Source organism: Pongo pygmaeus, chromosome 14 (assembly GCF_028885625.2).
Source record: "Pongo pygmaeus isolate AG05252 chromosome 14, NHGRI_mPonPyg2-v2.0_pri, whole genome shotgun sequence".
NCBI classification, from domain to species: domain Eukaryota; kingdom Metazoa; phylum Chordata; class Mammalia; order Primates; family Hominidae; genus Pongo; species Pongo pygmaeus.
The window spans coordinates 25,328,030-25,351,668 of record NC_072387.2 but is presented as its reverse complement, the minus strand read 5'-3'; the positions used below and the strand labels follow the sequence as shown (position 1 = coordinate 25,351,668).

At 39.4% G+C, this 23,639-nt stretch overlaps 1 protein-coding gene across 1 annotated transcript in view; it reads left to right on the top strand.

Moving 5' to 3' along the window:
* Positions 1-23,639, top strand: part of TPTE2 (transmembrane phosphoinositide 3-phosphatase and tensin homolog 2) — a 137,680-nt gene that overhangs the window by 59,523 nt on the left and 54,518 nt on the right. Inside the window, 7 exon segments of the mRNA XM_063650542.1 lie at positions 828-881; positions 3,258-3,311; positions 4,548-4,601; positions 6,684-6,737; positions 7,672-7,725; positions 8,304-8,357; positions 18,660-18,719. Of these exon segments, the coding sequence (XP_063506612.1) occupies positions 828-881; positions 3,258-3,311; positions 4,548-4,601; positions 6,684-6,737; positions 7,672-7,725; positions 8,304-8,357; positions 18,660-18,719 (384 nt within the window).

Below are 23,639 nucleotides of genomic sequence, written 5' to 3'. Positions count from 1 at the left end.
AGTTCCCATTCAAGGGCATTAATGGAAAAGCAAAAAACTTTGACACACGTGTCTACGTGATCTCAGTATAGGATATGAAGGTGACTTTATGTCTTGAATGAATTTAGATAAAAGATGACCACATAAAAAGAAGAATGATTTTTCTTACTAGTCTATTTGATACTGAGTAAAAATAAAAAATAATTTTCAGACTGCCTATATGTGAGACCTTACGATAATGGCTGAGGACAGCAGAGAATCCTCTTTGGAAACAGGAAAGGACAGCAGGGACAGAGAGTAGTGAAGACCTCAGGAGAAGAGAAAAAAGCTAACAACCCTAGAAATGTTTTTGACCCTGCAGAACTCTGCCACAATACAGGGTGGTACCCCAAACCCTAAATACCATCATATTGGATTGTGTCCTTGACTCAGACCTGCAGTTACTTTACCCTACTTGTGGACCAAGAGAGACAATCAAGTGAAGAAGTAATGGAGGGCTTTCAGGCAGCACATTTAGTGGAATAAGAGGGCTGACTACCTCCACACAAAAGTTTAGTTTGAAATAACTGCCACCACAAAGGCTGTCACGCATTGGGACTGAGGTCATAATAAAGAGGTTTATTTAAATCTGAAAGCATTACTATTTTCCCCAGCCTAAGATGTTCGTTGCCATCATATAAATCCTCCTTTCTAATAAAAAAATGACATTTCAAAACCAAATAGTGCTATACACATGAATAGTCAGAACTTAACTGGTTTATGTGCAGAGTAATGAAAGCTAGTTTTACCAGAAAAGTAAATTTTGAATTGTGTCTCCTGTCCGACTGTATTCTTTTGTCATCCTCTAGTCCACCCACAAATGAATTATCCGGAGTGAACCCAGAGGCACGTATGAATGAAAGGTGAGTTATGCATACGTGTGTCTATTTATCTAATTACAACTGAGCATAGAAGTATTCACACACACAGGGACATAAACAAATATATCCATTGATCCATCCATGCATCCATCCGTACACACTTCTCTCAAACACATCCACTAACAAACCCATGCACACAGTGGAAACATACAACAAGGAGACAGATGGACGGACATTTGTGGAGTTTATTCTGAGAAGCCTGCATGGCCATAGAGAGTGGTTTTTAACAGGGTTTCCAATTCTCATTGTAGCCTTTGTAGGTAACATTGCATCCTTTTCTAATGGAGTCATATAAAAAGGAGCAGGTCATAGGAGAGCTGCTGCTTCCTGTTAGTGTATTTGTCACCCTTAGTTCCTAGTAAGCAGCTTCTTAAAGGACTCAGATTTCCTGAGTTTGAGAGCCTACCAGATTGACAGAAGGGAGGAGAAAATCCTATTTGCAACATGGAGGAGATAGCAGCTGACAAGGAGCAGTGAAGCCCTGGGCAGAAAAGAACGGAGCTGATGGAACATGGACTTGTCCCTCACACTCCAGAGCTCTGTCAACATAGGAGACTGATGCTAAAACACAAACACAAGCACAGCACCTCATTGGATGCAGCCCTTCCTTAGGCCCACAGTTACTTGCCTGTGTCCCATGGACGGGAAAGACTAGCATGATGGGTGAAAGGAAAGACGTGATGGAGAGATCCAGGAAGTGGGCCATAGATGGGATTAGAAGGAGGAATGCCTACACAGTGGAGTTGAATTTAAAAGAAATTCACCCACGAAAGGCTGTCGTGCATTGGCCAGCTCCAGTGATAGAGAGTTTTGGTGAACTCTTGAGTCAGTGAGTCTTAGATAGGTGTAAAGTATGTGCTGCAATCATATAAAGTATGATGTGTAGGGTAAATGGCATGGCAGATTCCAAAGAACCACATACACACATCACTTCTGTAAGGGTAAGGCAGCTTACAGTTTGAAAAGTAGTTGGAAGGTCGGGTGCGGTGGCTCAGGCCTGTAGTCCCAGCACTTTGGGAGGCCAGGGAGGGTAGATAACGAGATCAGTAGTTCAAGGCCAGCCTGGCCAACATGATGAAACCCCATCTCTACTAAAAATACAAAATTAGCTGGGTGTGGTGGCGGGCGCCTGTAGTCCCTGCTACTCGGGAGGCTGAGGCAGGAGAATTGCTTGAACCTGGGAGGCAGAGGTTGCAGTGAGCCGAGATCATGCCACTGCACTCCAGCTTGGGTGACAGAGTGAGACTCTGTCTCAAAAAACAAACAACAACAACAACAAACAAAAACAACAAAAAAAACCCAAAAGCAATTGGAGTTATTTTGAACTGAAAACGTTAAGTCTAGGAAGTTACATGTTGTCTTGCTATGTACATGTTAAGTTCTTTGGCAGTGCCCTGTGTGTGAATTGAGAGTATCTTCTAGTAGGCTGGCCAATGCACCGTGTGATATCAAGGAATACAGTTATACATGTATCTATGCATATACAAACACATACATACATGCATTCATACACACAAGAGAGACTGAGTAGGGCTATTGAGTGTGACAAGCATCCATGGGAACAAGGAGTTCCCTTGAAACTATTTCTAGAGTCCTCTCAGAATGAGCTTTGTATGCAATATTCTTTTGTTTTTTGGATGGAGGTAGGAAAATGGGGAGGAACTCATAGAGGGAGGCTTTTTATGTTAGTGTTTGTCACATTACCTTTCTGTGAGAATGAGAATGTGCTAGTAGTGTGGACCAAGGGAGAAGTGAATCCTGCTTGCAGCGAGAAGGAGATAGGAGTGGACAAAGATCAGAGAAATCCCAGCCAAAACAAAGAACAGAGCTAATAACCCTGGAATTATTTCACCCCCTCCAGAACTCTGCTGTTATGTGAGGCTGACTGCCTTTGCCCATACCCACCCTCACATGGGATGGAGCCCTTGCTTGAGGCCTCCAGCTACTTGGCCACAACTCTTGGGCAGGAAAGACAACTAGGATGGGTGAAAAGTGAAGAGGTGATTGGAGGTGATAGAGAATGAGGAACTCAGATGGGATTATAAGAAGGGGGACTCAGAAACTAAATTTGAACTAGAATTAAATGCTCTCCAAAAATGCTGTTACACCTTGAGGTGTAGATACCCTTACTTAATCTGGATGCATCGCTATGTTCACAGCCTACAATGCTCACTGTTGGCATATAAAACCTCATTTCTAATAAAAAAACAAATGCCATCCCTGGTCAATTTAGTGATATACATACATGTGAATAATTAAAGTGTAACTGGGGAATGACACATAGACTAATTGTAGCTATTTGTTGCAAAACATTAGAATTACACATTGTGTCTGACTCTGACCATATTTGTCCTTTAGTCCCAATCCGAATGCCCTGGCGGGAGTCATCATTGAGCGCGGCCCCAATGATAGGTGAGTTATAAAAGACGTACACATGGCCAGGTGCAATGGTTCACACCTGTAATCTGAGCACTTTGGGAGGCTGAAGCAGGCAGATACCCTGAGGTCAGGTGTTCGAGACCAGGCTGGCAAACATCGTGAAACCCTGTCTCTACTAAAACTATAAGAACTAGCCAGGTGTGGTGGCAGGCGCCTCTAATCCCAGCTACTCAGGAGGCTGAGGCAGGAGAATCGATTGAACCTGGGGAAGTGGAGTTTGCAGTGAGCTGAGAACATGCTGCTGCATTCCACCCTGGGCAGCAGGAGCGAAACTTTGTTGCAAAAAAGAAAAAAAGAAAAAACAAAAGATGTACACACACACACAAAACAGTGACAGAGAAAGAGACCGAGATTAGTGGGATTCACTCTCAGATGTGTTCATGATAATACAGTGTTTCTTTGACACAGGTTCTTTATCATCTCACTGAATCATGTATAGATAACTTCCACATTTTAACATTGTTTAGAAAAAAAGAAACTGACTATTGATAGAGGCTTCTGTCTGTTACTGTCTTGTCACCCTTAGTAAGTAGCAGGCAAATGCTTTGGAAAGGCAGATTTTCTGTGTACCAGACATACCACAGTGGGCCTAGGGAAGAGAGAATCCTGTTTGGAGTGAGGAGGAGGTAGGAGTGCTTGGGGAACTGTGCAGCCTTCAGCAGAAAGCAACAGAGCTAAGAGCCTTGGAGGTGTTCTCCACCCTCCAGAACTCTGCCACCACGGAGGCTGGTGCTCCAAACCTCAAATCACCGTCCTATTGGATTGTGCCCCTGTGTCAGACCTCTAGTTACCTGACCCTTTTTGTAGGGCATGAGGAACCACCATGCTGGGTGAACGTAAGGAGCTAATGGAGGGCCTTTTAAGCAGGACATTGAATGGAATAAGAGGGCTGACTACCTACAAACTGGAGTTGAGTTTGAAATAACTGCCACCACAAAGTCTGTCACACATTGGGACTGAGGTCATAATAAAGAGGTTTACTTAAATTGGGAAGCATTACTATTTTCCCCAGCCTAAGATTTTGGTTTTCGCCATATAAATCCTCATTTCTAATAAAGAAAAAAAGACATTCCAGGTTCCAATAGTGCTATACACATGAATAGTCAGAAATTAATTGGTTTCTGTCTAGAGTAGTGAGAGGTAATTTTTCCAGAATATAAATTCAGAATTATGTCTCCTCTCTGACTGTATTCTCTTATCATCTGCTAGTCCACAGACAAATGAATTTAAAGGAGCAACCGAGGAGGCACCTGCGAAAGAAAAGTGAGTAATAAATAGTTACATAAAGTCACCCATCAGCATAAGTGTGCACAGAACTATACACACACACAGGCACATGAGCAAATATATACACCCATCCATCCATCCATCCATCCATCCATCCATCCATCCATCCATCCATCCATCCACACTTCTCTTCACCACGCAAACTACACAAACTGATCCATGCACACGGTGGAAACCTAAAATAAGGAGAAAGGAGACTGATGGACATTTGCGGAATTTACTCTCAGGAGCCTGCATGGCCATATAGATTTTTTTTTTTTTAACAGAGTTTCCAATTCGTCTCATTGTAGCATTTTTTAGTAACTTTGCATCCTTCTTTGATGGAGTTGTATAAAGAGGAGCAAGTAATAGGAGAGTTGCTTCTTCCTGTTAGTGTATTTGTCACTCTTAGTTCCTAGTAAGCAGTTTTTTTATGGGACTCAGATTTCCTGAGTTGAGACCCTACCAGATTGGCCCAAGGCAGGAGAGAATCCTATTTGCAACATGGAGGAGATAGTGGCCAACAAGGAGCAGTGAAGCTTTGGGCTGAAAAGAACAGAACTAATGGAATGTGGACTTGTCCCTCACCCTCCAGAGCTCGGTCCACATGTGAGGCTGGTGCCCAGACCCAACCCCAAACCCACCACCTCACTGGATGCAGCCCTTTCTTAGGCCCGCAGCTACTTGCCTACGTCTCATGGACAGCAAAGGCTAGCATGATGGGTGAAGGATGTAGGTGATGGAGGCATTCAGGAAGTCGGCCCTGAATGGGATTAGCAGGCTGACCACCTGCACAGTGGAGTTGAACTGAAAAGAAATTTACCCTCAAAAGGCTGTCACGCATTGGTCAGCTTCAGTGGTAGAGAATTCAGTTAAATTTTGAGTCACTGAGTCTTGGATAGATGTAAAATGTGTGCTACAATTATATAAAGTGTGATGTGTAGGGAAAATGGCATGGCAGATTCTAACTAACCAAACACACCTGAATTCTGTAAGGTTCAAGCAGTTTACGTGTTGAAAGTTAATTGGAACTGTTTTTCACTGAAAACGTTAAGTCTGGGAGTTACGTGTTGTCTTACTATGTATGTTTTAAGTTCTTTGGCACTGCCGTGTGTGTGAATTGAAAGAGTGTCTTCTGGTAGACTGGCCAATGCAACATAGGAACTATAGAAATACAATTCTACATGTATAGATGTATATATGGACACACATATACACGCATTCATACCCACAACATGCAGAGAGATTGAGATTCAGGCTATTGACTCTCACGAGCATCCATGTGAACAAGGAGTTGCCTTGAGACTAGTTTGAGAGTCTTCTCAGGATGAGCTTTGTGAAGAATATTCTTTTGTTATTTGGATGGAGGCAGGAAAATGTGGAAGAACTTGCAGAGGGAGGCTTTTTATGTTAGTGTTTGTCACTTTTTGTTTCTGTGGGAATGAGACTGTACTAGCAGTGTGGATCGAGGGGGAAGCAAATCCTGCTTGGAGCCAGAAGGAGATAGCAATGGACAAAGAGTGGAGACTCCCAGGCAAAGAAGAGAACAGATGTAATAGCCCTGGAAGTGTTCCCCACCCTCCAGAGCTCTGCCACTATGTGAGGCTGACTGCCTGAGCCCATACCCATCATCACACGGGATGCAGCCCTTGCTTGATGTCTTCTGCTACTTGGCTCTAACTCTTGGGCAGGAAAGACAACTACGATTGGTGAAAAGTGAGGAGGTGATTGGAGGTGAATGAGAATAAGGAATTCAGATGGGATTATAAGAAGCAGAACTTACAAACTAAAGTTGAACTGGAATTAAATCCCCTTGAAAAAGGCTGTTACACATTGAGGTGAAGATACAGTCACTTCCCCTAGATGCATCGCTATGTTCATAGCCTAAGATATTCACTGTTGGCATATAAAACCTCGTTTCTGATAAAAAAAAGTCATACCAGGTCAATTTAGTGATATAAGTACATGTGAATATTTAAAGTGTAACCAGAGAATAAGTCATAGAGTAACTGTAGCTATTTGGTGCAAAACATTTAGAGTTAGGCATCGTGTCTGTTTCTGACCATATTTGTTCTTTAGTCCCCATCCAAATGAGCTGACAGCAGACATCATTGATGGAGGCATCAAGGACATGTGAGTTATAAAAGATGTACACACAAACATAACTATGACACAGAGAGAGAGCCAGACAGAAAGAGAGATTGAGATTAGTGGGATTTAGTCTGAGGAGTGTCCACATCAATACAGAGTGTCTTTGACACAGTTTATTTATCTTCTCACTGTATCAGGTATAGGTAAACTTCCACATTTTTACAGTTGTTTTGGAAAAAAGAGAAACAGACTACAGACGGAGGCTTCTGTCTGTTACTGTCTTGTCACCCTTAGTAAGTAGCAGGCAAATACCTTGGAAACTCAGATTTCCGTGTATGAGACCTAGCAGAGTGGGCCGAGGGAAGAGAGAATCCTGTTTGGAGTGAGGAGGAGGTAGGAGTGCTCGGGGAACTGTGCAGCCTTCAGCAGAAAGCAACAGAGCTAAGAGCCTTGGAGGTGTTCTCCACCCTCCAGAACTCTGCCACCACGGAGGCTGGTGCTCCAAACCTCAAATCACCGTCCTATTGGATTGTGCCCCTGTGTCAGACCTCTAGTTACCTGACCCTTTTTGTGGGGCATGAGGAACCACCATGCTGGGTGAACGTAAGGAGCTAATGGAGGGCCTTTTAAGCAGGACATTGAATGGAATAAGAGGGCTGACTACCTACAAACTGGAGTTGAGTTTGAAATAACTGCCACCACAAAGTCTGTCACACATTGGGACTGAGGTCATAATAAAGAGGTTTACTTAAATTGGGAAGCATTACTATTTTCCCCAGCCTAAGATTTTGGTTTTCGCCATATAAATCCTCATTTCTAATAAAGAAAAAAAGACATTCCAGGTTCCAATAGTGCTATACACACGAATAGTCAGAAATTAATTGGTTTCTGTCTAGAGTAGTGAGAGGTAATTTTTCCAGAATATAAATTCAGAATTATGTCTCCTCTCTGACTGTGTTCTCTTATCATCTGCTAGTCCACAGACAAATGAATTTAAAGGAGCAACCGAGGAGGCACCTGCGAAAGAAAGGTGAGTAATAAATAGTTACATAAAGTCACCCATCAGCATAAGTGTGCACAGAACTATACACACACACAGGCACATGAGCAAATATATACACCCACCCATCCATCCATCCATCCATCCATCCATCCATCCATCCATCTGCCCATCTATCCATCCACACTTCTCTTCACCATGCAAACTACACAAACTAATCCATGCACACGATGGAAACCTAAAATAAGGAGAAAGGAGACTGATGGACATTTGTGGAATTTACTCTCAGGAGCCTGCATGGCCATGGAGATTTGCTTTTTTTTTTTTTTTTTTTAACAGAGTTTCCAATTCGTCTCATTGTAGCATTTTTTAGTAACTTTGCATCCTTCTTTGGTGGAGTTGTATAAAAAGGAGCAGGTCATAGGAGAGTTGCTTCTTCCTGTTAGTATATTTGCCACCCTTAGTTCCTACTAAGCAGTTTTTTATGGGACTCAGATTTCTGACAGAGATTAATTGGTTTCTGTCTAGAGTAATAAAAGCTAATTTTCCAAAAAAGTAAATTTAGAATCGTGTCTCCTATCTGACTGTATTCTTTTATCATCCTCTAGCTCACAAACAAGTGAATTTAAAGGAGCAGCCCTGGTGTCACCTATCAGTAAAAGGTGAGTTATAAATACATGAAGACACACGTATGCATAAGAGTGCATAGAGCTATACACACACCAAGCACGTATACAAATATATCCATCCATCTTCATCCATACACACTTTTGTCAACACATTTACACAAACAAACCCATGCACAAAATGGAAACACAAAACACGGAGACAGATGGACATTTGTGGAATTTACTCTCAGGAGCCTGCATGGCCTGATACAGAGTGTTTTTTTAACAGGGTTTCCAATTCTCATTGTAGCATTTGTAGGTAACTTTGCATCCTTTTTTGATGGAGTTGCGTAAGGAGGTCAGTTCGTAGGAGAGCTGCTTCTTCCTGTTAGTGTATTTGTCACCCTCAGTTTCTAGTAGGCAATTTTTTAAGGGATTCAGGTTTCCTGAGTTTGAAACCCTACCATAGTGTTCCAAGAAAGGAGAGAATCCTATTTGCAATATGGAGGAGACAGCAGCCAATAAGGAGTAGTGAAGCCCTGGGAAAAAAAGAACTGAGCTAATGGAACGTGGACTTGTCCCACACCCTCAAGAGCTCTGTCCACATGTGAGGTTGGTGCCTAGACCCAACCCAAACCCACCACCTCATTGGATGCGGCTTTCCTCAGGTGCGCGGGTACTTCACTGTGTCTCATGGGCAGGAGAGACTAGCATGATCAGTGAAAGGAAGGAGGTGGTGGAGGGTTTTCCCAGTCATGTGAAAACCTCTAGTGGAAATAAATCATAAAGGTGTAAGTAATATGGAAAACCTGATTCAAGTTAATTATAGTGTAATGCTCAAGAAACCTTGCAAAATGAATGAGATTTTACAGAAGAAATAAAAGGATTGTGTTTAATCAGTGGCTGATTAAGGGAATATCTAGGTGAGAATTCTGTAGTTGCTCACTAAGCAATAGCATGTGAGTTTTGTATGTAGTATTGATTTTTAAGCCAATAAATAATTTTTTAAAAGAATTTATTTTATAGGACGTTAGAGGCATGGGCAAATTAAAATGTATTTCTATTATTATTATTATTTTTTGAGATGAAGTCTTGCTGTTGCCCAAGCTGGAGTGCAGTGGCACGATCTTGGCTCACTGTAACCTCCATCTCCCGGATTCAAGCGATTTTCCTGCCTCAGCCTCCTGAGTAGCTGGGACTGCAGTCACGTGCCACCATGCCCGACTAATTTTTTGTATTTTTGGTAGGGGCGGGGTTTCACTATATTGGCCAGGCTGGTCTTGAACTCCTGCCCTCGTGATCCACCCTCCTCAGCCTCCCAAACTGCTGGGTTTACAGTCATGAGCCACCGCGCCTGGCTAAAATGTATTTCTAATATGTACATAGGTTTAATTTATATATAATTTAATTAATCTCTGATTAACTGACCATTGATAAATGAGTCTTTGTTAATTGTTGGACTTTACTTACTGGGCTTATGTGGTAGGATTTGCATACCCTCACTTATTATATATGTATGTATTTCATATTTATGAAAGATCTACTCCTTTTGGTGAAAAATGTATTTGCTAATAGTGTCAAAAAAGAGAAATTCATTATATGTCTCTGTACCTTTTTACTCCATCAGCACTGCCTTCAGTGAAATGACAACAGTAACACACGAATGGACCTTCCACAAAATTTGAAGTTTAAGTAAATATAAAGCTAGACCTAAACATATATATGTAAATACACACATAGACACACACAAAAGTATACATGTAGAAAAGAGAGATTCAGATTTGGGAAGTTCATTGTATGGAGCATCCATAACAATACAGAGTGTTTTAGACACTGTTTTCTAAAGTCTTATTACTGTAGTATCTGCAGGTACCTTTCTTTCTTCGATCTAGTTGGATAAAAGAGGAATAGGTCTTAAGAGGAATGCTTGTTATTCCTATTCCATTGGTCACCCATATTTAGCAGCACCCTGAAACCTTAGGAAAATATGAGAACGTGTTCATTGTATGACACTCTACTAGAGTGAGCCAAAAGAGGCAACAGTCCTATTTGGTGCAAGGAGGAGGTAACAGTGGGCAGGGAGCTGAGGAGCTCTCAACAGAAAAGAGCAAAGCTAATAGACCCCTGGTCTCTTCGTCTGTTATCACATGAGGCTACTGCCCCAAAGGTAAACCCACGATCAGATTGTATGGAGGCCCTGCCTTGGATCTGTAGTTACTTAACCCTATCTGAGGGGCAGGAAAGACATCCGTGATTGGTGAAGAGTTACTGGTGGTATTTGAACGTGAGAAGGCAGAAAATTACAAGGGCAAGCAAAGTGGGTATTTACAAACTGAAGTTGATTTTATGTAAATTTTGCCAGAATCAGTAACTTGGGGATTAGGTTTAGGAGTAAAGAAATGTATATAAACTTGATTCATTAAGTTTTTTTCACAGGCCGAAAAATTTCATTACAAACATCTAAAACCTCATTTCCAGAGAAAAATTAAATACCATGTTTCAAATAAATAACTGATTAATGTCCATTTTTCAGGGTAACTAGATTATGAATTGTAGAATAATTATTGCTAATTTGTATCAGAAAATTAAGTCTAGGATAACGTGGAGTCTTGCTACGTTCATTTTTAATCCTTTAGCTATTACTCCATTGAATTAAAAAGAGTAATGTGTGGTAGAGTCATCAATGATGCGTGAGATTTCAAAATACGGAGAGAAAGAAGAGAGGGATATATTAAGATTGGTAAAATTCACTCACAAATGAAGTAATAAAGAACTGCACTTAAATTGTGATTCATTAGATTGTTTGTTAAGGCCCAAGAGCACCTTTACATAATATAAGGTTTTCTTCCAGGAAAAAATGATATATTAATAGTAGATTCCAAATCATTGACATATACATTTTCAGAGTTCCGCCAGTTTATAAATGTAGGGCAATTGTACATAACTTCAACCAGAAAAGTATATCTCTGAAGTCACTTGACCTGATGTGTACATTTTTAATTCTCAGCACTGGCCCGGATAAAATGACATCAGTAGTCTTTCACTACTTTGATATATCTTTGATATAACTCACCTTTCAGTGGTGGTGTCATTGAAAACTACTGATGTTATTAATTTGGGTCAGTGCTAAAGGATGTATCTACACACACACACACACACACACATATAACACACATGTATATATGTGTGTGTGTATATATATATATACAGATATATCTTTTAGCTATATATGTAGTATATATAGATATATAAATATGTATTTGTGTGTATATAGATACACACATATCTATATACATATGTCTACATATGTGCATATTTAAATGTGTGTATATATATCTATATATACATATCTATATATAGATATATTCTTTAGCACTGACCCAAATTAATAACATCAGTAGTCATATATATATCCTTTAATATACATATGAGCATGTGTATATATGTATGTAAACATATATGTATATATCCTTTAGCATATATATGTATATATACACATATATAGTTTATATATACATATATGTGTGTGTATATGCAGGTATATCTTGTTTTATTGTGCTTTACTTTATTGCCCCTCAGATATTACTTTTTTATAAACTGAAGATTTGTAGCAACCCTGCATTGAGCAAGTCTCCTGGTTTTATTTTTCCAACAGCATGTTCTCACTTTGTGTCTCTGTCACATTTTAATAATTCTTGCAATATTCCAAACTTTTTATTATCATATGTGTTATGGTGATCTGTGATCAGTGATCTTTGATGTTGCTATTGTAATTGTTTTGGGGCAACACAAACCATGTCCATATTAAGATGACAAGCCTAATCAATGACATGTTTGTTCCGACTGCTCCACTGACTAGCCATTCCCCCATCTCTCTCCTTCTCCTTGGGCCTCCCTATTCCCTGAGACACAACAATATTGAAAGTAGGCCATTTAATAAGCCTATGATGGTCTCTGAGTGTCCTAGTGAAAGGAAGAGTCACATGGCTCTCACTTTAAACCAAAAGCTAGAAATGATTGTGAGGAAGGCTAGACTTCTTGCACCAGTTCAGCCAAGTTGTGAATGTAAAACAAAAGCAAAACAAAAAAGCCAAAAAACTTCTTGAGGAAAATTAAGACTGCTACTCCAGTGAACATACAAATGATGAGAAAGCAAAAGTCTGATTGCTAATATGAAGAATGTTTTAGTGGTCTGGATAAAGGATCAAACCAGCCACAGCATTCCCTTAAGCCAAAGCCTAATCCAGGACAAGGCCCTCATTCTCTTCGATTCAATGAAGCCTGGGAGAGGTAAGGAAGCTGCAGAAGAAAAGCTTGAAGCTAAAAGGTTGGTTCATGAGGTTTAAGGAAAGAAGCCATCTCCATAACATAAAAGTGCAAGGTAAACAGCAAGTGCTGATGCAGAAGCAGCAGCAAGTTATCCAGAAGATCTAGCTGAGATAATTGATGAAGGTGGCCACACTAAACAACACATTTTCAATGTAGACAAGATAGCCTTTTAATGGAAGAAGATGCCATCTAGGACTTTTATATTTAGAGAGGAGATGTCAATGCATGGTTTCTAATCTTCAAAGCACAGGCCAATTCTCTTGTTAGGGGCTAATGAAGCTGGTGACTTTAAGTTGAATCCAACAATCATTGACTATTCTGAAAATCCTAGGGCCCTTAGGAATTATGCTAAATCAAGCAAGATGGGTGACTAGAGATGCCTGGTGCTCATCTCCCCTACAAGAAAGAACCTAGGCAAGAAATACACATCTAAGATTTGATTAGAGTATCAGAGGGATAGTCCTGGAGTGCAGCAAAGGAGTGGAGATGCATCTGTGGTGACTGGAAGTTGCCACAGCATGGAAGCACTCAGCCTGTGCAGCCCCTTCTGCCCCATCTGGATTGAATTGGCCCAGAGACAGGAGGGACTTCTCATTGCAGGGTGAAGGTAAGCAGAAGATCCCTGCCACCCCACTGCCATCACAAACACAAAGTCTTTACAACAGGAGAATCTCACAGTCTTTGCAAGCCCTGAGGCCAGTTTGGAGTACTGCCAAGAATTGACACAGCTGCATGTCCTGGACTAGGAGTACAAGGTGAAGACTTCCCACCCCCAGAGACTTAAGCTGCAGTAACACAGCACCTTCAGACCAGAGTCATCTCTTGAGTGTGCCCTCCTCTGGGGGCCAGTAGCCACTGTGCCTCTCCAGCGCTGGAGCTTTATCTTCAGTACACCAAGCCCACATGGGTGGGTTAAAGCCACAATCCCAGCTGTGTGGAGGTTGGTCCTAGGACTGGCTGTAACTCAAGTACTGCAGAGCAGGGAAATCAACCCCCACCACCACACTTCCAGACAGAGGAATAATCTGCAGTCCCATCCAGGGTAAACTCACTCTTAAGACAGCCAAACCACTACATGCCCTCTCCCAAGTGGGAGAGGCTCCTAAGCCTCTGAGCAGCTGATACACCCCCAGGTCAACAGAGTGACTATGAGCCCATGCTCAGGACCTGAGAAACAGCCTTGCAGGCCCCATCCACCACAGACATGCTCCTGGCCTGCCCAGGAGCCCTCTGCCTTTAATAAGGGCCTGAGAAACAGTCCCACAGGCTGCCCCCAGTAGGCACACCACCGAGTGGGCCTTGCACCTGTGTCTCAGACCTGAGAGACAAGCAGCTGTGTATGCCCAAGTCTCAGGGCCGAGAAACAACCCTGGGAGCTTACTCTGGCCAGCAGACTGTCAGGCCAACTAAGCAGCCACATACCTATGTCCCAGCTTGAGGAACAGCCCTTTAGGCCACCCCCCACAGAAACACTCCCAGGCCAACTAAGCAGCTGTGCAACCTTTCATGAGCCTGAGAAACAGTCCTGTGTCCATTCCCAGAAGATGCACCTCCAGACCAGCCAGTCAGCCATGAATGCCCATGTCCTGGACCTAAGAAAGAGCCCCATGGGCTACTCCCAGAAGACATGCCCCTAGGCCAGCCGAGCAGCCTCGTGTCCACATCCTGGCTCATAGAAGCAGTCCCCTGGGCTTCCCCTGGCAGGCACCACCCAGGCCAGCTGAGCAGCAGTGTGCCCACATTCTGAGCTAGAATAGCTCTGTGGACTACCCCCAGCAGACACACATCCAGGACAGCTGAGAAATCATTTGACTATGTCCCAGGCCTGAGAAACACCCCCTCTTGGCCAGCCCTGGCAAGGATATCTTCAGTCCAGCTTAGCAGCTATGCAGCTATATATTTGGCCCATGAGTTTCCCCCAGCAGACTGGCCCCAGGCCAGATGAGCAGCTGTGTACCCACATACCAGGTATGGGAAACAGCCCTTCAGGCCACTCCTGGAGTGCATGCTTCCAGGCCAGGCAAACAGCTGTGTGCCAGCATCCTGGGCCTGAGAAACTGTCCTGCAAGGCACATCTGGCAGGCATGCCCTGGTTGAGCAACTGCATCCCCATGCTCCTGGCTAGAGTGACAGGACCATGGCCAGCCGCATAAAGCCATACTCCAAGTTTTCTGACCCACTGTATGCCTGCACACACCCCTACCCTGAGAAACAGCCCAGTGAGCCCACTCCTGGCAAGGCTGCACCACCATCACCACAAACTTCCTTAGCCTAGGCCACTGAGTAACTTGGAAATGTTACTAGTGTGGATCACAGCTGAATAAACTATATGGAGACTACACTTACTGCATCCATGTAGAACCAAGGCCAGTATACCCCAATGAACTGACATCCAAGACCCATTCATACAAATAAATTCATACAAGTAAACCTACTCCATAAAATTGGAAAAGGTGACTTTTTCACCAGATGCATAGAAATCAATTCAGAAACACAGCAACCGTGAAAATGCAAGAAAACATGTCATCTACAAAGGGAAATAATAATTATCCAGTAATAGAACCCAATCATAAACATATGAAATGACAGAAAAAAGAATAATCTTAAGGAAACTCAGTGAGATATAAGGTAATACAGATAGACAAGTCAATGAAATCAGGAAAACATGATTTGAAAGAGAAATTCAGTAAAGATACAGATATCATAAAAATAACCAAACAGAAGCCCTAAGAGCTAAACAGTTCAATAGATGAAATGAAAAAATACAATCAACGGCTTTACAGACAAGAACAAGCAGAAGAAATAATTTCTGAACTTGAAGACAAGTCTTTTGAAATAACACAGGCAGGCAAAAAAGGATAAAAAAGAATGAAAAAAGCCTACAGGATTCATGGGACACCATTAATTTGATCAAATATTCATATTATGGGCATTCCAGAAGGAAAAGCTCATATTTAATAAAATGAGAGCATAAAACTTCCTAAGTCTTGAGAGAGAGCTAGACATCTAGTTCCAGAAAGATCAAAGAACCCCAAATACATTCAACCCAGACATTATAGTCAAATTGTGAAAAATCAAAGACAAAGATTTTTTAAAATAGCAAGAGAAAAGCAACACACTTATAATGGAATCCCCATTAGACTAACAGCTGATTTCTCAGCAGAAACCTTAGGCTAGAAGAGAATGGGATGATATATTCGAAGTTCTGAAAGAAAAAAAATCTTTCAGCCAAGAATATTATACCCAGAACAGCTATCCTTTACAAATGAAGAAGACATAAAATCTGTCATAGATAAACAAAAACCAAGATAATTCATCAACACTAGACCAGCCTTACAAGAAATGCCCAAGGGAGTCTTACATCTGGAAGTAAAAAGATGATAACCACCATCATAAAAACATGCAAAACTTTAAAAGTCACTGTTAGAGTCAATACATAAAGGAGAAAGAGAAAGGAATGAAACCTTATCACTACAGAAAACTACCCAACTTCAAAAGTAAACAGGAAGAAAGGAATAAAACATATACAAAACAACCAGAAAACAATAAAATGTTGGAAGTAACTCCTCACCTACCAATAATAACTTTGAATGTTAATAGATTAAATACCCCATGAAGGATATAGACTTACTGAATGGATTAAAAAATAAGACCCGACTATATTTTATCTAAAAGAAACCCACCTTACTGGTAAAGAAACACATAGACTGATAATGAAGGGATGGAAAAAGATATTCTATGCAAATGGAAGCCAAAAGTGAGCAGGAATAGCTATACTTGTATCAGACAAAACAGAGTTCAAGTTAAAAACCATAAAAATTGACAAACAAAATTATTATGTAGTAATAAAGTGTTCAATTTGGTAAGAAATATAATTGTAATATGTGTATAATTGTAAATATGTATGCACTCAAATACCAGAGCACCTAGATATATAAAGCGAATATTACTAGATCTAAAGAGGGAGATAGACCCCATTACCATAAAAGTTGGGCACTTCCGTATCCCACTTTCAGCATTGGACAAATCATCTAGACAGAAAATCAACAAAGAAACATCAGACTTAAATTCCACCATAGACCAAATGGACATAAGTAACAAACATACAGAACATCTCACCCAACAGCTGCAGAATACACATTCTTTTCATCAGCATATGAAACATTATCCAAGATAGACCATATGTTAGGCTACAAAACAAGTCTCAACAAATTTTTAAAAATTGAAATTCTATCAGGTATCTTATCTTACCACAATGGAATAAAACTAGACATTCATAACAAGAGGAACATTCAAAACTATACAGACATATGGAAATTAAACAACATGCCCTTGAGTTACAATGAGTGAAGAAAGAAATTAAGAATGAAATTTAAGAATTCTTTGAAACAAATGTAACTAGAAACACAATATACCAAAACAGGGGACACAGCAAAAGCAGTTATTAAGAAGTATGTTTTTAGCTTCATCCGTGTCCCTACAAAGGACATGAACTCATCATTTTTTCGGCAAACTATTGCAAGGACAAAACACCAAACATCGCATGTTCTCACTCATAGGTGGGAATTGAACAATGAGAACACTTGGACACAGGAAGGGGGACATCACACACTGGGGCCTGTTGTTGGGTAGGGGGAGGGGGGAGGGATAGCATTAGGAGATATACCTAATGTAAATGGCGAGTTAATGGGCGCAGCACACCAACATGGCACATGTATACATATGTAACAAACCTGCACATTGTGCACATGTACCCTAGAACTTAAAGTATAAAAAAAAAAAAAGAAGTATGTTTTTAGCAATAAATGCCTGGATCAAAAAAACTAGAAAACTTTCAAATAAACCACTGAACAATTCTACCTCAAGAAACTGGAACAGTAAGAACAAACCAAACCCCAAATTATTAAAAGGAAATAAATAATGAAGACCAAACAGAAATAAACAAATTTGAGGCAAAAATTACAAAAGGTTAACAACAAAAAGCAGGTTTAAAAAATATCAACAAACCATTAGCTAGACTAATTAAGAAAAAGGGAAGACCCAAATAAGTAAAATCAGAAACAAAAAAAGAGACCTCATAACAGATATGACAGAAATAAAAAGAATTATTAAAGACTATTATGAGCAACTCTACAATAAATTTGAAAACCTAGAGGAGGTGGACAAAATCCTTGACCCATACGACCTACCAAGACTAAACCAAGAAGAAATAGAAAACCTGAACAGACCAAAAATAAGTAATGAGATTGAATCAGTAATAAAAAGGCTTTCAACAAAGTCCAGGACCTGATGGCTTCACCACTTAATCCTCACTTGTGAAAAGAAGAGTCATTTGCTATAGCAAACTTCATTGTTGGCCTGTTTTAAGAAACTGCCTCAGCCACTCCAACCATTGGTAACCACCACTCTGATCAGTCAGCAGCCATGAACATGGAGGCAATGCCCTCCACCAGCAAAAAGACTATGACTTGCTAAAGGCTCAGGTGATCATTAGCATTTTTTAACCAATAAAGTAGTTTTTAATTAAGGTATGTACATAAGTTTTTTGAACATAATGCCATTGCAAACTTAACAGGCTACAGTGTAGGGTAAACATAACTTTTATATGCACAGGGGAACCAAAACATTTGTGTGAGTTGCTTAATGCAGTTTTTGCTTTATTGCAGTGGTCTGGAATGAAACCTACAATGTCTTTGAGATACGTCTATACACATATTATTTATATATTATATATCTGTATACATATTCTTTTATATATCTTTATATACATATATAGAGAAAGAGACAGAGAGAGAAAAGAAGATAAAAATATGCAAAATTCAGTGTTAGGAGTATCCATGAGGAAAGAGTTTCTGGTTAATGATTGTAATTTTCTTTCTTAAATATTAGGTCTTCCAGTGAGCTAAGTCATGTTTACTATATTCTTTAGATTCATTGGATTCTTGTTATTCAAATATATTTTTCATCACTATTTTGTGTAGCAAATATCTAATGATATATTTTTGCATTTTTTTTTGGTGGCTAAAGTATGTTAGAACGACTTTCCAAGTTTGAAGTTGAAGATGCTGAAAATGTTGCTTCATATGAGTAAGTCAGTTTGAAGTATGAAAGGAGGGAGCCACTGATGGATCTCTTACCTTTAGTGAAATAGGGCTTCTGCTGAGGCAAGAAGGAAAAAGGGAAACTATGGAAAGATATCAAAATGTATGGGTGGGAGGGTACACTGTATTTACTCCAGTTGAATTCTTAGACAAGTATTATTTTGAAAAAAAAATTCCATCCATTCAGAAATAAATGTTCTTCTAGCTTGAAAATGTAAAAAGTATTCTTAGAGGAAATTAATTCCATTAAAAGTTTTTTTTTTGAAAAAAACAGGAATGCAGAATGCTACTTAACTCATCAATAGTGAACGTTTCTCATTTTTACTGGATATGGTGTGATTCCCAATTTTGTAGATTTTGCCTATGAGCAAATAGTATTGATAGCAAAAGCAAACATGTTTTGCTAACTAAAGACCTCCTTATGCTCATTGGGATTTTATTCTTATTTGTTTCTAATCTCACTAGAGTACTTCCTGTTGCACTGACCTGAAGGCATTTTATCATGTACTCACTGTAATGAAACAATACATTCTTAAACTGGCTTGTGTCTGAACTGCAGACATATTCGGGAGATTTTTCTTCTGCTTCTTTCTTGCCCAGTCGTATAACCATTCTCCAGCTTGTGTCAATGCTGGAGAGGAAGTACTGCCATAGAGGAAGTTAACTCACCATGGTTGTAAGCTGTTGGTGTCTAAACAAAGATCGGAAACAAAGAGGGCAAATACAAATAGTTTTTCAAATTACCCTGAATTTGCCACTGAATTAAACTGTGTGTCTGCAAATTAGCTATACATTTTCTGTAATGGAGCTGCCCAGGGCTGAAACAAAATTAGACAGATTAAGCAAGGCAAGCATTTCCTTCTTTCCCTGCTCCAAACAAAATAAAGCAGGTTTTCATTTTATTTTATTTTTAAATTACAAAGTCTCATTACATAGATATAGGAGGAATTTGCAGTAGTCCCTGTGAGAAATGCTGGTGTTTCATACCAGGGGGATGATATTGGATTTATAGTAAAAGCTGGAATCAGCGCTTGGCTTTGACATCATATGTTCATTCACCTGATACTCAGCAAGTCACTAACCCTCTTTAACTTTCAGATTATTCAAATGTAAACTGGCTATAATGCAATCTATGTACTGGATATTGTATTGTAAAAAATTAGTAATAAAACGAAAATAACATGCAAAAATACTTTGAAAACTCTGTAGTTCTGTAAATAGGTTTTATTCTAAAAACTGAAAATAACATAAGAGTTCATTAAAGGAAAATCAGAAAATACAATCAACAAATCTACCCACATATAGTCATGCTTAAACTTTGATGCATGCACTTCTAAGTTCTTTAAGCATATACTTTTTTTGTTTATAGATATGAGACCATACTTATTCTTTTGTAAATAACCTTATTACTTAATGACATCATGACTATATTTTTTTGTTAATATATATTCATGTGCACTTACAACATTATTTGTAACAGTTGTGTAATATTTCATGGTGTAGATGTGCTGTAATTCATTTAATAGTCAGATATTGCTGAACAATTAAGTTTTTTACAAGTTTTTAACTGTTACAAAAATGAATATATTTGAGGCTAAATCTCTGTATACTGTTGGTTATTTGCTTGTTATAAATTCTCAGAAGTGGAAATTCTGCATCAAAGGGAATGATTGTGACGCTATTGATATTGATATGTGCTTTAACATCAAGATGCAAAGTGTACATTTCTCCCCTCCCACACTTAACAGTAGCCATCATTGATTTCTCTGATATTAGTAAATATATTTGTTCTAATGCACATTCTTTGACACACCTTCATTTATCCTTTTCTGTCTTTGGACTGGAAAGTTAAATCTATTGATCCTTTTTCTATTTTATGTAATATAAGCAATTTCTCCCAGGTTGTCTTGCTTTTTCATTATATAAAAGCATTTAATCCTCATGTAATCAAATGTATCTGTACTTTTCTTTGTGATTATGCCTTTAATATTATTCTCAGAAAGTCCTTCTTACCCCAAGATTTTAAATATATTCACCAAAATTTTTGTTTTGAATTTATTTTCTTCATTTAAATAAAATATCTGCCCTGAATTTACTTTGTCTTAAGGTATAAAGTGTAGAAATTTACTTTTCTCCTAAGTAACTCATAGTTTTCTCAGCATGAACATGTCATCCCCCTGTATTGTCCTTACCCTGTTTTAGTGATCTAGAGTGAGCAGGAAGACCAGAGTCACTACAGTGTTTTTCGTGCTTTGCATCATGGCCATCTCCCTACCCCGAGTCTGTACCAGAGAAAAATGTGTCCAGTGGGAGAGATAGCACCTGCCTTCAATACAAATCCCATTTCATTAAACATGGTCTTGTTAGTGTCATGTAGCTTCCACCTTCTACTGATAAAAAATGAGTCATGTTCATAGTTAATATTTGTGCTTTTAATTCACCTTTGATATTAATATTGGAACTTTTAGTGTTTTAAGGTTTAGTATCTCATATCTTTATCTATCTTTTTTTTCTTTTTGAGCCGGAGTCTCGCTCTGTCACCAGGCTGGAGTGCAGTGGCGCCATCTCAGCTCACTGCAACCTCCGCCTCCCAGGTTCAAGCGATTCTCCTGCCTCAGCCTCCTGAGTAGCTGGGACTACAGGCACGCACGACCACGCCCAGCTAATTTTCTGTATTTTTAGTAGAGACGGAGTTTCACCATGTTGGCGAGGATGGTCTCGATCTCTTGACCTCATGATCCGCCTGCCTTGGCCACCCAAAGTGCTGGGATTACAGGCGTGAGCCACCGCGCCTGGCCTCTATCTCTTTATTTCTGAATTGTCATTTAAATTTAGTTTTTGTCTCTCATGTATAGCATGTAATGCCTTTAATTTCAAAGTTATCTGACAGTATTTCTCAATATGCAATATGAGAGTAATATGTTTGTATTTATGATTTCTGGTATGTTCAGTTTTATTTATCATCTTTTTCTTTATTAAAAATACTTTGATATTTTCTTTGTAAATTTGTCTATATTTTGCTATTAATTGATTTGTTTTTATCCCTTGCATTTTTTATTGATATGCAAGTCAGAAGCCCATTTCTAGTCTATCAATGTTTATATTTAAATGTTTAGAAAACATAATTATACCATTTTTTCCATTAATATCGAGAATAAAACTGGACTTGTACCTGTGAAAGATAAGAAATGCAACCTCCCTTTACTTCTATCTTCTTCCACACCTTGAATCCTAGTGTAAGAATGCCTAAAAATTCAAATCAATACTATTATTCATGATTTTATATTATTTATCTTTACTTTTAGAATCATTTATTTACATTTTCACCTGCTACTTTTTTTTTTATTATTATACTTTAAGTTCTAGGGTACATGTGCACAACATGCAGGTTTGTTACATATTTATGCATGTGCCATATTGGTGTGCTGCACCCATTAATTTGTCATTTACATTAGATGTATCTCCTAATGCTATCCCTCCCCCATCCCCCCACCCCATGACAGGCCCCGGTGTGTGATGTTCCCCTTCCTGTGTCCAAGGGTTCTCATTGTTCAATTCTCACCTATGAGTGAGAACCAAAACATGTTTGGTTTTCTGACCTTGCGATAGTTTGCTGAGAATGATGGTTTCCGGCTTCATCCATGTCCCTACAAAGGACATGAACTCATCCTTTTTTATGGCTGCATAGTATTCCATGGTGTATATGTGCCACATTTTCTTAATCCAGTCTATCATTGTTGGACATTTGGCTTGGTTCCAAGTCTGCTATTGTGAATAGTGTTGCAGTAAACATACGTGTGCATGTGTCTTTATAGCAGCATGATTTATAGTCCTTTGGATATACACCCAGTAATGGGATGGCTGGGTCAAATGGTATTTCTAGTTCTAGATCCTTGAGGAATTGCCACACTGACTTCCACAATGGTTGAACTAGTTTACAGTCCCACCAACAGTGTAAAAGTGTTCCTATTTCTCCACATCCTCTCCAGCACCTGTTGTTTCTTGACTTTTTAATGATCACCATTCTAACTGGTGTGAGATGGTATCTCATTGTGGTTTTGATTTGCATTTCTCTGATGGCCAGTGATGATGAGCATTTTTTCATGTGTCTGTTGGCTGCATAAATGTCTTCTTTTGAGAAGTGTCTGTTCATATCCTTCACCCACTTTTTGATGGGGTTGTTTTTTTCTTGTAAATTTGTTTGAGTTCTTTGTAGATTCTGGATATTAGCCCTTTGTCAGATGAGTAGATTGCAAAAATTTTCTCCCATTCTATAGGTTGCCTGTTCACTCTGATGGTAGGTTCTTTTGCTGTGCAGAAGCTCTTTAGTTTAATTAGATCCTGTTTGTGAATTTTGGCTTTTGTTGCCATTGCTTTTGTTCACCTGCTACATTTTTATGCTACATTAACAATTATTATTTAGACTTACCTAATTTTGAGTTTATATTATTTACCATCTTTTCTCTGTAAGTCATCTTCCTTATTTCTGTGTTCTTCATTTTGATTCATTGCTCAGCTGACTCAAGAACTTTGAGTAATTGTTTTTAGGAAAGGTACATGGAGGCTGTGCTTCGTGTTGCTTCATGTTGGAGTGTCTGTCTGTTGCTCCCGAGTGTAAACAGTACTTTTCCTGGATATGAATTTACTGAGTCGTAGTTATTTCCCTGCAAACTCTGCACATAACTGCTTGAAGCTGCATTTACATAGTACACTTTTTTTAACCCAAAAAGTCTCAATTGTGTATTTACTTGGTATAGTTTCAGGGGACACTGAAACAGATTAAGGGGCTAAAGCCACCCAAGCCACTTCTTCATGCCTTCGTAACCTGTCAGGCTTGGTTCTGTATGGTGACATTGTCAAGTGAGTTCAGATTTATGACATTTCCTTGATACCCAGAGATCCAGTA